This window comes from Zeus faber (genome assembly GCF_960531495.2).
Source record: "Zeus faber genome assembly, chromosome: 2".
NCBI lineage: Eukaryota > Metazoa > Chordata > Actinopteri > Zeiformes > Zeidae > Zeus > Zeus faber.
In genome coordinates, this window is record NC_137189.1 from 33,902,065 (window position 1) to 33,917,220 (window position 15,156).

The 15,156-nt window shown below is 42.6% G+C and overlaps 3 protein-coding genes across 3 annotated transcripts; all 3 read left to right on the top strand.

Annotated features, from left to right (window-relative positions):
- Positions 1-5,230: 5,230 nt before the first annotated feature.
- cldn10e (claudin 10e) lies at positions 5,231-7,063 on the top strand (the record flags this gene model as incomplete). Its single annotated transcript, XM_080023893.1, has 5 exons — positions 5,231-5,462; positions 5,588-5,749; positions 6,092-6,173; positions 6,303-6,416; positions 6,616-7,063. The coding sequence occupies 5 exons, from the start codon at positions 5,231-5,233 to the stop codon at positions 7,061-7,063; spliced, it is 1,038 nt and encodes a 345-aa protein (XP_079880019.1).
- A 1,324-nt stretch (positions 7,064-8,387) lies between these two features.
- LOC307247772 (claudin-10-like) lies at positions 8,388-10,607 on the top strand (the record flags this gene model as incomplete). Its single annotated transcript, XM_080023894.1, has 6 exons — positions 8,388-8,479; positions 8,936-9,075; positions 9,193-9,354; positions 9,475-9,562; positions 9,850-9,957; positions 10,604-10,607. The coding sequence occupies 6 exons, from the start codon at positions 8,388-8,390 to the stop codon at positions 10,605-10,607; spliced, it is 594 nt and encodes a 197-aa protein (XP_079880020.1).
- Positions 10,608-12,069: 1,462 nt separating this feature from the next.
- cldn10d (claudin 10d) lies at positions 12,070-14,710 on the top strand (the record flags this gene model as incomplete). Its single annotated transcript, XM_080023895.1, has 5 exons — positions 12,070-12,301; positions 13,005-13,166; positions 13,687-13,768; positions 13,905-14,012; positions 14,464-14,710. The coding sequence occupies 5 exons, from the start codon at positions 12,070-12,072 to the stop codon at positions 14,708-14,710; spliced, it is 831 nt and encodes a 276-aa protein (XP_079880021.1).
- Positions 14,711-15,156: the final 446 nt, after the last annotated feature.

Genomic DNA, 15,156 nt, shown 5'->3' on the forward strand with positions numbered 1-15,156 from the left:
ATGATTTGTTTATTCTACCCGGATATTGTGTTCAGATAGCCACAAAAAAGTGCTGACTTTCACTCACGGCTCCTGCTCCTCTCCAGGTTTGAGCTGGGAGCCGCTCTCTTCATCGGCTGGGCCGGATCTGTGCTGTGCGTCCTGGGAGGACTTATTTTCTGTGTGTCCTTATCAGAGGGCTTCAGTATGAGGCAAGTCCCTGTGCTTTTACGTGTTTTATTAATGTGTTGAGTGTTGCTAATGTCTTCTGCTACAGCATCGGTCGCCGGGAGTTGGGGTCGGGGTCATTTTTTTGTGTAAAATACCTGCCACTCCCTCTCAACATCTTGCCTTATAACCCGCCAGACTGAGGAGCAAATTGTGCGAGCAAAGCGATTTTGATTAGTTACATGAATGATGACGGTTGAATGTTTTCTTTGTCACAGTCGAATCACGGCAACGTTATTTGGGCGAAAGTCACCTTGGCCGAGGGGGGAACTCGGAACAGTTAAGTCGGGCAAGACTAAATTAGGAAGCAATCCTCCGGCCTGATACAAGGTTTTGTTGATAAGACAAAAGGACATACAATATACAAGAGGTTATTTGAAATCAGGAATACACCTGGCTTGATTAAACTTCTAAACAGATTTATTGCTGTTAGTAGCAACAGTAGATTAGATCAAATGTTTATTAGAATTGACCTCATTGAGGTTATTTTTGTGAGTGGTCTGTGCATTTTGGCCAAATACCACAAATATGTAATTGCAGATAAACCGGTTCGTCCAACAGGCTGGTCTAGTTCCCCAATCCAGTATCAGGAACGAAATGCATTTCATGTTTTGTTGTTTTGGTATTTTTTTTATAAAACATCTCTTTGTCCTGTTCCCCTCGCAGAGCAGAGTACACCTGCAGTCGACAGGCGTCGTTTGTGACCAACAAAAGGCCGGAGAGGACGGTGAACAGCATCAACAAGGAGCCCCAAGTGCGGACGGCCTCCACCAAACAATTTGGAAGGAACGCCTACGTGTGATTCTTTTTTTTTTGCATGGCTGTTGAGACCACGGTTACAATGCATCAAAACTTTCATATGTAAACACCTCAACGAGACCGGTCCTAACAACGGTTGGATATTCGAGACGGTCTGGAGTTGAGTGCACATGGCCAGTGCCATCGGTCATTTAGATTTGATACAGGAGACTTTATGGATGAAAAATAAAATGAAGAAATAAAGATGATAGTACAAATAAATTTATAAAGGACGTAAAATAAAGAAAGAACAACAGTGTTCAAAAGGAGAAATGTAGCCGTAATTTAATTACGACGTTATTTAATGACACAAAAACAACAAACTCACAAAGTAAAAAAAAAAAAAAGCAACAGCTAGAGACAGAATAAATCCCCTCATAACAAATTTAGTCAATGACTCAGTTCTGTCAATGAGCTGTAAACACCAAGACATCAGATAACGCCCTGACCCTCCGAGCAGGAAATTTAACTTGGCACAAAACCCCCACAAGCCCTCCGGTCACCTTCAACAAACCGGCTTTTATTACCGGCCCTCTGTGGAGCTTTTAGAGACGCTGTAAAGTATCAAACAGTTTGGTTTCTCTGGTTTCTCCGATGCCATGTTTTAAGTTGTTCACATGCATTCTCTACATAAACTCCTGTCTTGCACAGTTTTGTTTTTTCTTCTTTTCGTCAGTTACATACGGTATATGATGGTTTATGTCTGCTGGATTGCTTAAAATGGTAGTCGAATTACAGATGACCTCATTGAGTTGACTATTTGACTATTATTTTCACAAGTTGTCTGCACGGCCAATGTTTTTTTTTATTTGCTAGAGTCATCATTCCGAACTGTTTGTGAAATAACTCAAGAGTAATGTGATAAGTAATAACACTTTTTTTGTAGTTATGTACACCATATTGCTTTTAATTATTATTGTTTACTTGTGGTTATTTTTAACAGTAACTTCTGCTGCATTGTAAATATGTGAAAAACTATTTCAGAATAAACTCTTAGTTTTGGGAAGGTATGATGCGTTGTTTTTTCGTGGACAGAACAAGGTCTTGTGTTTTATCGTCTTCACCTAGGTTTGACCTCAAGAAGCAAGGGTCACCGAGGCACCCTGACCCGAGATCGGATGCGGAAATTCGGGGAAGGGCAGCGTTCCTTCCTATCACCTATCCGTCTCCACCTCCTGATCAATAGCAGCCCTGGCCCATGTTATGCAAAACCACCTGGCCCACTGTTTTGACATTTGATTCAGCTGGCAGCGAGACGTTACTCCTTTTGCTTTCCGGTTCCCTCCATCCCTAAATAAGAGTCAGGTGTCCAGGGATATCAGGAACATTCTCCCATATAATGGTTGTATTGTCTTGTCCTGTGTGGTGGTATATGTATTTATACAGATGCACACAATAAAACATATCTTCTTTTTTTTTTTAAAGCATTGATTGATCTAAGCTTACACTAATTAACATTGCCAATCTCTAAATACATTTTTGTTGAAAGAGGTTCACAGCTGCAACTAAACAGTTCCAAACGTTGTGTTTCTGCTTGACTGCCAGCGGGGAAAAAAAAAAAAAAAAGATTCCTATTATTCCCATGTTTGCATTCGCGTATTTCTAAAATACCCCACAGCTAAAAATACCTCTTTTGTGATGTTATGCACGTTTTAAAACAACACAGGAAAATTTAGAGATCCAAATATCTTCTTTCAACAAACGAAAATAAGGCGATCTTCAACAATCACATAGTTGGGTTTTGACGGATGGAAAAAGAAAAAAAAGAGTGTGAATATCTTTTGGAGTGTCAACATTCTGGTTCAAAGTAGACATCTCTCGACTTTTGACAGATTCATATGTTTGCAGAGAGCACCAACTCAAATTCAAAATGCAATGTGCAATTCTTTTCCCGGGAATACTAACCTGCTGGTGACAGGTGAGAAAAATCTTGGGGCGGACGATCGCACGACATTGGGTCAGGGCAGCGAAGCCGGCTCTTAACACAGAGCTGCATGAAAGAAATGGAAACACAACATGAAAAAGGGTTCAGAAATTTTTCAAGCTACTAAATCTGAACCAAAACCTAATTACAAATGCAGCGGCAATGACGAGGCATATTAGTTTGACTGCCAATTTGCAGCGTGTGCCAACTGCGGAAGAGCACTGAGGGGGTGGAACGTCCTATGCCAAAGACGGACAATCCCTCCCAGCAAAGAGGCAAAGTGGTAAAAAGTCAAAGCACACCGGCAAGAGTAGACACGACATAATACTGGATTAAAGTGCAGATTCAAAAATGACCCGTCAGGTATCAGCACCTCTGCGAACCGGTGTACACGTTGTCCGCGCACAAGGCTGGACTTTAAATGTGTATTCGTAATACCATTTGTATCGAAGGCCACGAAGACACGTAACCTGATGAAAGGCCCCGTGTCCCCCTCTGCAATGGACAAAAGTAATGGTAGTAGTCTGATAAGTCACCGCCCACCCCATTCCCCACATCCAGATGGGTTTATGTTTGGAGAAAGCCAAAGGATGGTTTGCACCCACAAACTGTTAAACATGGTGGGGGGAGGGATCTGTGATGGTAGGGGCAGCCATGTGGGTCCAATAAAGGCACTGTACGGTCATATAACAGCAAAGTACTATGAGGCCATTTTACAAGACCAGGTGCATGACCGGGTAAAAACACTCTTCTCTTGTGATGTTCCCATATTCCAAGGTGATTACGCCCCCCCATACACAAAACCAATTCAAGTGTTTTTATGAACTCCGAGATGCAGCCATGCCACTAGAGAGCAGTGTGCTACCTTTTTAAAATTCACAGGTACTGGAACAGCTACAAAAACTTTTTTTTTTTTTTTTTTCCCAATCTCTTCCTACACAACCACCACAACACACTCTCTCATGCACCCTACCAGGCATTGAACACAGAAGTGCTATGTCAGACGAATCAAATGCATTTGACCTTTTCATTCAGTTAATAACATTTTTTATTTATTTTTTAAAACGTTAATCTTTGTGGCGGCTATCTCAAGACTTGAATCCTTAAATCGAGGGGGCCTCGGTCAGATCAACACTCATAAACCTTTCTTTGTTCTTTAACATTATTCTGCTAATAAAAGTCCCAACACGGCAGCCACACTCATTTGACACAACGGCCACACGGCATTCCACCATTCCCAATATGTCCTTTACCAATAACTATGTAAAAAGCCAGACGAGGACTTTAAAACAAAGAGGACCTCTTTTGTCCTCACTCACCACAAGAGCACTCATCAATCCCCATGGCCCTAATAACCTCAGGGTCACGGATTTAAGTCTAATTACTACGGCACAAAGAGTTATGAGAGTTATGTTGCAATTACGAGACCCACAGCACGGCAAATTCTTAAACGGATCCTTAATAACCATTGTACAGCCTGGGGCGCGGTCAGGCGATGATGCCTCAAAGGGAAAATTTTATTACATAGTCCTAAGGAATATAATGTTAAGGTCACCGATTCAAATATCAACGTCGCGAGGTCTTCGACATTAAGAGCCAGAGATGTCCGAATAAAATGACTGTAGTGGTTTTCCATAAGTGAAAACATTGAAAGCTTATTTTAACCTTCTAGACTTTGCAGTTGAGAAGCGGTATGGAGTAGTGTTTTGATAATGATGAATTAAACATTCACGATAAATGTCACACACCCTCACATTGTGGCAGACCCTGTTTTTGGGACAGTGCCCAAATTGGCCAATTGGTATGGGATATGAGCATTAAGTCAGTTGTTGTGGTAATCTGAGTCAAGTGCTTAGGTAAACAGTTTCAGCCAGGATCCTAACTTCGCATCTCGTCGTCAGGGTCATGGGAATCCGACCGACTGTTGTCTCTCACCCACATGCTGGGCCGAGAAATCTCAAAGCATCTTGCTGCGTTTGTTTGTCCTTGTCTCGCTACAGTCTCTCCTGCCCAGTCCTGTTGAGGAGTGGCAGGCCGTCTCACGGCGCACCCAGACGTCCATTTTGCTGTCCGGGTGACCAATACCCACAGGACTTCCACTCACAGGAGGCACCCAGTTCTCAGAACCGTTACAGACTTCAATGGGACGAAGCAAGCTTCAAATAGAAGCTTGAAATAGGACTCACATTTAACAGAGTCTGTGGTGGCGCATTAAAGATAAGGATTGTCGGACAAATCCAACCACAAAAACCGGTTCAACCAAACGGAGGACGCGGATCGGGGCTCCCTACTGTCCCGGGGATGAAGATCCGCGTGGTCCAGATTTGGGCCTTCTTGATGACGGTGCTGGGCTGGATCTTTGTGGCCTGCACCATGGCCATGGAGGGCTGGAAGATCACCTCCATCGGGGGCATGGGAGGCTCCTCCATCATCAAGGTGGCGTGGTACTGGTCCAGCCTGTGGAGGGCCTGCTTCACAGATTCAACAGCCGTCTCAAACTGCTACGACTTCCCCATGCTGTGGTCCGTAGAGAGTGGGTAATATGTTTAGTAGGTAAAGCTTAAATGTTGGTAGGAGCAGTGTTTTGATCGAAGTGTAATCATCTTCTGTCTGTCTCTTGCTCATCTTCTGTCCTTCTTTGTAACCCCCACCGCCCAGACCACATCCAGATAGTTCGAGGCCTGCTGATGGGGGCTCTCTCGTTGGGGATGCTGGGGTTTGTGCTCAGTCTAATGGGTATGGAGTGTACCTACATCGGGGGTAAAGACAGACCCAAGTACAGGAAGATCTACAGCGGAGGACTGTGTCACATAATCAGCGGTAAATAAATGCCACAAAAAAAACAAATGTATTAATGTTTGACTTCTACCTCAATAAGGTTAGGGTGGGGTTAGAAGTATTGGTTTACTGACTTACTACGATTTGATATGTAAACAAATCCAATCAATTGAGGTCTACTGTGTAAGGACATTCGACAGCTCACCACTATCACACTACTATGTTGTGTTGTTTTTTCATTGTCCTGTTTGCTTATGTAATTGTATTGTTGCATTGCTGTAAACTGTATATTCCATTACTTGTCTGTTGGAATGTCCCTACCTTACCGGTGGGGATCACCGAAGTTGGAAATTTCTCTCAGTATCCTTTTGTTATTGACTTCAGGTATACTTTCCACATGCGGATACGCCGTCTATGCACAGTATGTCTCTGGAGAGTACTTCAACCCCCACTTTGATGGATTGAAGTGAGTAAAAATGACCATATCAGCATCACTCCTTATGCCACTTTGTGTTTTCCATTCGCTCTTTGTGTTTTCCATTCATCTCTCTTTAACACAACTAAAACTTGTTCTTTGTCGTTTCTGCACCGACAGGTTCGACCTGGGAACCCCTCTGTTCCTGGGCTGGGTGGGTTCGGCCTTTCACATAACTGGGGGCGCCTTCTACCTGTGGTCGGTGTGTAAGCCGCTCTGTGGAGGAGAAGTGACGTGAGTAAATGTACTTTATGCTGTTATACCATGTAGCGGGGAGAAAAAGGGAAATTTCCACCTCTTCCCTTCTTTCGGCTTCAAAAGCCTTTTAAGTTGCTGTTTGCTTTCGTTATCGCAATGTCAATTACACTCGAAACAATGAATTGAATTGAATGAATTGTTGACGTAAGTTTAAGTGTTATGTGTCTTTCCCCAGGACAATTGTAATTCCTGCGCCCATTGAGGGCGAAAAGGCCAAGTCCACCACAGCCCTGTCCACAGTATCAGAGATCACCTCCAAAACCAAAGTGTCCTCCCTGTCCAACCTGTCATCTGGGTCTGCGCCTTCGGAACTGTCCGGCATCTCCTCAAGACGGGAGCGCCCGTCCAAATCTCGCCGTCCAGCCGCCTCGGTGCGCTCGTCGAGGTCATCGAGGTCGGGAAGGTCCTCCGGGTCTGGTGGGTCCGTCGGGTCGGGTTCGAGGTCCGGGACGGAATCCGGGCGCTCGTCCGCGCCCAGCCGGTCGTCCCGTTCCGAGTCGAGGAGCAGCGGCGGCAGCGGCAGCGGCAGCGGCAGCAGTAGCGGCGGCGCTCGGACCGTGTCTTCTCTGTCCAGCAGGTCGAGGAGCCGGAGTGGACCGTTCATCCAAAACTCTTACATCTAAACCCATCGGGCAGCCACCCGTTTAATACCGTCTCTTCCGTTTTTGGGAACTACGTGGATCAAAGAAAAGGTTGCACAATCAGACTGAACAATATTCCTGACCATTTAACACAATGATACAGTGTAGCTACCCTCCAATGTGTGTGTTCTTTATGTGGATAATCCAATGTTGTCCAATTTTCGATCAGTTGATATCAGGTTTTATAACTCGTGAATGCAAAGGTTAGGTAATTAAGGTTAGGTTATAATGTCAGATATGGTTATGGTAGGGTATAAGGTTAGAGACAGGTGAATCCGCATGCGTTTGGTGTGGTTACTTCACTTAAATGTCAATTGTACGACTCAACTGATTAAGTTAAAACTGAGTTGAGTATTAACGTCAGACTATTGAATAAAACTGTTGCTGTTTTTTTATGGCTGCAATTGTGTCATTATTTAAACAATGAAATGTCAGTCTCAAAGGTGAGGGTTTGTTGATAGTAAACAGTGTCTGCTTCCCTATTTTGAGAAACTCTACTTCTTCCAACGGCGCCGCATTTTCTTTGAGTCCAAAATCGCCCCTTGTCACGTTTGGAAGAGTTTCTTTGCAAGGTAGGGTTGTTTTTCTGACCTCCATGTTCAACATTGTTTCCTTTTTCACTTGGAAAAAATGTTTTATCCACTGTCATGGAAACTGGGATGAAGTTTATAATTAAAACATGTAATCTACTGTTTTATTTTTTGCCTATTGTTTACTTAAATTAATAGTTATATAGATTGTACAGAAGTTTTATAGATATAAATAGTTAATAATCAAATCTGTCTCTATGTTGCTGAATAGGAAATCAATACATCTATTACTGATATTTTAAAACTATATAAACACGTTAATTCACCAGGTAAAAAAAATTCTAGTGATGGTAGAGGAAAAAAAGCCAAATTATTCTTTATTTCTAATATTACTATTACTCACACCGCATTTTGTCTAAGTATAAAAGACATTATACAAGAGAGCTACTATGATAGTAGGGGTTTTCCACGTCGGGTCGGTGGCCGGGAGCAAGATCATTCTTTTTCTTTTTACATTTGTCCTTTTTGTCTTTCATTTTTTAACATACACATTATCTTGCAAAATGTACCGTATATATCCTCAACCTCTAATAATCGTGAGTTTTTTTTGTGGAGGGGAGGTTCTCAGCAAGAGCTTAGTCTGCTGATCAACACTTCATTTCACAAAATAAAACAGTTTCTGATTCACAAAATCGATCGTGAACTCAGAAGTCCTCACATGGTAAGTAGTGAAAATCATGTGCAGTTGTTGGAGCCGACAGCGGAGGTTGGCAGAGATGTGGAGGAGGCCGCCGGAGGTCCTGGGTCTGCTGGCGTCGATGCTAGGCTGGGGTCTCGTGGCCTGCACGCTGGCCATGGACCACTGGAGGTAACGAAAGAAGGAAATTAAAAAGTTACAAAAAAGTGCATTGATATCAAGACAGAGTACATGTTGTGGACCTATTGCGGTGGACAAAACAGTACCAGAAAAAAAAATGACACTGTATAATTGGCATAATGATTATTGACAATGACTACAGTATGTTATGCCCCTGCACCCTAGGAAATAAAAGGAGGCTATTGCTGTTTTGTGTCCATACATATTTCAAAATACAAAAGTCAGTGCATAACGTAACAGTGGGACAAATAGAACCTTCGAAAAGCAAATATAGTGAATATAATGAGCATTTTCCAGAGGTGAAATCAACATAAAGCAGATCAGATTGTGAGGTTACCTTTATGCATAACAATGGGGCGGGGGGGGGGGGGGGGGGGACACACACACCCTGCTATCAATAGCATCCTAACCATATATTGTACGCTGTATATGTTCCTTCAATTTGAGAGAGGCCCGGTTGGAGGGCCAGGGCGGCTCCTCTGTGGTGACAGTGGCCTGGTACTGGTCCAACCTGTGGAAGGACTGCTATGAAGACTCCACCGCTGTGGTCAACTGTGTGGACCTGGGAGTGCTGTGGACGGTGAAGCGTGGGTTACACCGAACGTGACGGCCAACTAGTTACGTGCGACTTGAGAGGGCATGTTCTTGAATTCAATTAAATGTGTCTTTTCTTGTCCACGCGCGCTTGTGCGCTCGCCAAGCAGCGTACATCCAGGGAGTGAGGGGACTTCTGTTGGTGGGCTCGGCCGTCGGACTGGTGGGAACGGTGCTCGCCTTTTTCGGAATGGAGTGCACACACATCGGTGGAAGTCAGAGGTCAAAGGATAACATGTTGTTGACATCGTCGACTTTTCATTTTGTCGGCTGTGAGTGAGACTTTGGTATTGGGCCATTTTTGACTATGAACAAATCCTCAAGTGTTGGTGAATGCCGTTTCAGGGCGCCAGATTGACTGGATCGTCTTGCTCTGATGTCGTCCAATGCAGGTGTTTCTGACACGGCGGGTTATTGTTTATACATAGACAGAGTCACTGCAGTCTTTTTACACGCCAAGGCAGACCCATCGAAACTCAGGTATTTGCAGTTCTAATTGTTATCAGTAGAAGTAGTGCAGTACTATCCTTATTACTGCGGCTGTAATCATTATACCGTTAGTACTATTATTGTTACAGCTATACATAACCAGCATATTATACCACCTAAAACATACTGTATTTCAACATAACACTCACTACTAGCACTGTGCGATCTCTTTTTTGTTTTTCACTGTTCAGTGCAACTTCTGCCATGACCAAATTTCTCCCCAATGATCAATGAAGTTTTTTTTCTTGTCCTAAATAAGTGAATTTGAATTTTAATAGCTATGAGATTGGAGTGCCTCCTTACCTCGGACTGGCTGGAAGTTGCCTCATTCTGCTCGGCTGTACACTTCACTGTGCCACCGCATTGTTGGGAAACAATCGGGACAGGTTTGGATTATTGTTATCTATAATTACTTCCGATGAGTATTCGAATGCTTTAAATGCCCTGAGATCTGAAAATGAAAGCAGATAACTTCAGAGGAATTTGGTCAAGTTTTGCTGTGTACGTTGTTGGCAGGATGCAGCATTCTCACAAAACCAGGAATCCATCAGTCGCTCCTTTCATCACATTTTATGGACTTCCTTCAACACCAGTAAGGTCAAACTGCCCAAAGGCCTACTCTTTGAGGATTACCTCCAGTACTTTTGCGATTGTGTAAGGCCACTGTGTAATACACTTTTTTGCTATTTTTCATTCCCATATATAAATTCAAAATAAAAACAAATTCAAAACAATCCTGACATGTCTTTCTTTTGCCTTTGCTAATGTGACTTTTAAGTCAAATGTTTTCCCATTGCACCCAGAAGATGGATAAATATTAATCTAAAATAGTTCTGAATATAGCTGCATTTAAAAAAAAATTGTCTTCATTTTTTGGTTTTTACTCATCCTACAGATATACAAAATGTATCGCATCAATACCACAGCTTTGAGATGCTGGAAGGTGGATTTCCCCAATTTCACACAGTTGATTCCTTCTGCAGCCATGCATTCAGCTAACACAGTTAACACACTCAGCGCGTCACCATCTAGGTAATGGGATGAAATTGGTATTGGTTTTCTTTAATGAATCTGTGGAAGATGAACAAAAACTGGAGAATCCCTTTAAAAAGGCATTCATTTAGCCTACAATTCTGTTTTTAAATGTACTTGATTTTAGACTATTTTAAACTTCATGTTATGCCATTTATTTCATTGTCTTTCCAATGTAAAGCATTGTATAAGCTGCTTAGGGGCTATAAAGTTAATTATCACTACTTATACTGGACTTTCTCCATTCCAGCACTTCAGGTACTACAGCATCCCCTCAGAATACATTAAATAGATTTGGATCTGATTTAAGAAGCATCGGGAATGACGAGATGTGGAAGACAATCTCTGATTTTACACCATTTATTATATGGTCAAAGACAGTTTTTGGTGTTCTGAGACATCGGGCAACATACACATTAGGCAAAACACCTAAAATGATAAAAACGTTTTATGATCCAATGAACCATTTTGCCACGACAGAACAATGCATGTTTATTTGTAATCAACATACCTGTATTAGTTCATAGCAGTATATGTCCCACTATCATATACTGTATGTGATTATTATTATTAATCTGTTCCCAAACAGGAAAAAGGTTCCCCACTCTGTCCTAGACCCACAGTACAATAACTGTAACCAGGAAAGAATTGACCCATGGGGGTGATATTTTGAAAAGCAGAGAAGGTAGGAAGATTCGTGATGATTCCTACACCACTCTATCAGCGAGGGTCCACACAGGGACCCCTTAATACAAACGATTTAATAATACATAATATAAACTATTACTTAGTGATTACCAGTTAACCTGCCATTTGTGGCCTGCCAAAACACTGTCAGCCAGTTTTAACTCACAGAGGAACTACCAACTGTGAATAAAAACCCTAAATGAACTCTGACCTCATTCGTAAATAGTAGAGCCATGTCAATTAAATATCTGATAAATTGGGTATTAATTGTAGATATATATGCAACCATGATTTTAACTTGTCATACTATTCGGATTTTCCTCTTCTCTTTGGATTTGTATGAAGAAAAAGTTCTTAGTATTGGGTTAAAAATACATCAAATAACAATGCAGGTTTAAGTATGTGTAAACATTGATCACAACAATAAGAAATGATTCGCGAGAACCAGCAAGACTGTCCAAGCGCTTCCCTCCCGTGTCGTGGGAAAAAAACAAAACCAAAAAAACCTGCCGCTTACTCGGCAAAACGGTCAGATCTAAAAGATAAGGCCTGCTGCTCTGACCTCCGACGAACACCAACCAAGCGCTGGTTTGTCAACTGCGCATGAAGCATGGAGGCGGGAAAGAACTTGGCCCAAGCCTCCAACGATCACACATTTTCACAGCGGGAACCCACCCTTTCTCTGTCTTTCTGAGAGGTGTTTTTTTTTTTTAACTAAGTTAGCTGGCGTGTTTCCACATTCTGGATTCTCGCTTGAGCTGTGGAGGACAGAGGACACCATGAAGTACAGGACTGTGGTGATGTATTTGGAGATTGGCTGCTTTGTGTCCTGTCTGGCCGGCTGGACGCTGGTGTGCTCCACGCTGCCCACAGAGTATTGGACCTTCTCCGAGGTGGGCAGCATCGTGCTCACCACCTCCAACTACTACTCCAACCTGTGGATGGACTGCATCTCCGACACAACCGGGGTCTCCGACTGCAAGTACTACCCCTCCATGCTGGCCCTGCCCGGTAAGGAGATCCTAGAAGCAAAGATCCCCGCTGTACAACAATTCATAAGGCCATTTACATATAGTAGTCAAAATATACCACTACATTGTATATCATAATAATAAAACCTTTCCAAAAACCTAAGACTAAATTAACATTAGGGTGGTGATCTGTGAAATTTAGTCGTAAAAAAAAATTCCCATATTTTAGCGATTCAACGTATTTGTGTTATGTACTCCTCTATACGCTATTTACCCATTGTTGGCAACGGGGTCTGCCACTCCAATAAAGAACGCAAAGATTGGCTAAGTTATAATCAATAAACTACCGAAAAAATATATATAAATAAATAAATATCCTTACCATATCAAGTGATCAAGAAAAAAACAAACACCAGAACAAATTGATCAGAAGGCGGCAAACCTCCAAGGAGAATTACGTGGCAGCCTTGCAGCAAAGACCAGGGTAAAACACAGAAAAAACAATGTTTCCATTTAAACGGAATTCTGGGACCTGTAGCGTAATCCCACTGACAAACAACTTAACGGATAGCCACTTTAATTCCAGATTAAAAGGTCAAGGTGGAACGCCCAAGGCCTCGGGACAAGGATGCACATCGCATCGGAGTCAAATGCCCCGAATGATGTTTCATCTGATGACGTTGTCTTGTTTTCACATGTGCCTGTTGCTTAACACCCCGGGCGGGTAACCTTGTGTCTTTCAGCGTTCCTCCACGCATGCAGAGCCCTGGCAGTGTGCGCTGTCATCACTGGCTTCTTTGGAGGCGTCCTCACATTAGTGGGGATGAAATGCACCAAAATAGGAGGATCGGAACTTGCCAACGCAAGGGTGACCTTTGCCGGAGGGGTTACCTACCTGGTTTCAGGCAATACGTCTTCCCATATTTTATTTAACCGAATAATATTTGTCAGTATTATTACACGGCTCTGTAGAATACTCGACTATAACTGGTCAATCAGCAGGCCGTTATTTATATGGCAAACATAATATGTTTGCCATATGTAGGACACATTTTGTTTTACTCGGGTGACTAGTTCACTACATTGTTCTGGACTTTTTTTTTCTTTGCAGAAGCTAACTAGTACGCTGCCATGCTAGGCAAACTAGTTACTACTAGCCACATACTAGTAGTCTAATTTGCTAGCCACATACTAGTATAAAGGAATAGTTTCAATGTATTATTTGATTTAGTAAATAGCCGTGTAATAAGGGGGATAATGTGCAGCAAGAGGGCCACTATACCAAATCACCACTATACCTGATCGCCCTGTCGGGGCTTATTTTGCGAGAGCGTGTAGCTGGCTCTATACATTATCCCTTACTTACCTCTCCAGTGTATATCCAAAAAACATGACATGTTAACAGTGCAGCGTATTTTCTTCTAGGGTTCTGTGGTTTGATCACATATTCATGGTGGGGCAATAGAGTGGTGACAGAGTTTCTGGACCCAAATTTCCGGGCACAGAAGTGAGTGTGCTTCTTTTCTCCGTAAATTGGCGACTTGTAAATATAACAAACAACAACTTGCACTGAAACTCCTTGTTAATGAGCAGGGGTACAAAGACACAAAGATACAAAAATGAAACGTCTATTTTCTGCAAAGATTTGAACTGGGAGCTGCAGTTTTCGTGGGCTGGGGAGGCTCCACCCTTCTCATCCTTGGGAGCGGAGTCCTGACTTACCTGTCGGGTAGAGAGGGCCTCCGCTCAAGGTGAGCATATGTCCGACTCTCCGCAGGACCTTTTATTGTGCTGTTGACTATCAGTACTGGGGAATGGGTGGAATCTAAAAATTGTTTGAGGCATGTTTCCATACATGCATGGTAACCACATTCTCTTACTCTCTCACAACAACAACATTCTCTTTTATATCCAATTGAATGATTTATTAAGGCAAGACAACACTTTTTTAAACCCCTGGGGGTAAATTCAGGTGTTAAGCAACATTTAAACAAGGAGGAATATTACGTGACCCATTGACTCTCACTGTAGGTTGAACTTTGCTCACTGATGCTGAAGGCGTAACTTAACTTTGGTAGTAAAATTCGTATCCCACAGTATCAACGATAAAAAGTATTTTGATACCCAGCCCCTATCATCACGATTACCCTAATGTGTGAACTGGGAATCAATTATAAATGATGTCCTGTTATTCGATATTAGCAGCAAAAAGGGGCCGCGCTTGCCGGCGTCGTACGCCACCGTTCGGAGCAGACGGACCTACATGCTGCCGGCCGGGTCGTCCCGGGTGACCCTGGTGCCGCCGCTGTTCTACGAGGGCAGAGACAGCAGGAAAAGCCGGGCCACCAGAGCCACCCGGACAACTAGGAGCGCCGGAACCAGCAGGACCATCGGAACCAACCGGACCACCAGAACCACCTTGCTTCCCGGCAGGGAGGAGTTTGTCTGAGCATGCGCCACAGCAAGTGACTCAAATACAAAATGGAAATTCGAGTAAAGCTAATCCTAGAACAATGGACTTATATGATATGAGGGATCTTTCCTTTGTCCTCGTCATTGTAAATGGGTAAATGAAAAATAAGGTTTTTAAAAGGGGAGTGGATGTTTTGACGCATGTCTATTAAGTTGAACGTTTGTTTGATTGTTGACCTAATTTGTTTATTAAGTCTTCTCGCTGTCCAAAACACTGTGGCACCGCCTGACATTTTTAGACTGATAAGCCACTAAACTCTTCAAATGGATAAACTCAATAAATGGTTCAAGTTGTTTCAAAATGAGCAAAAATCATGTAATTTTTTAAAATATATTTTACACGTGTCTTCATATCTAGTTATTTATAATGATACTAATCTGTGCACACATTGAAAAAAATAATAATTGCTCCAACAAAAAAAC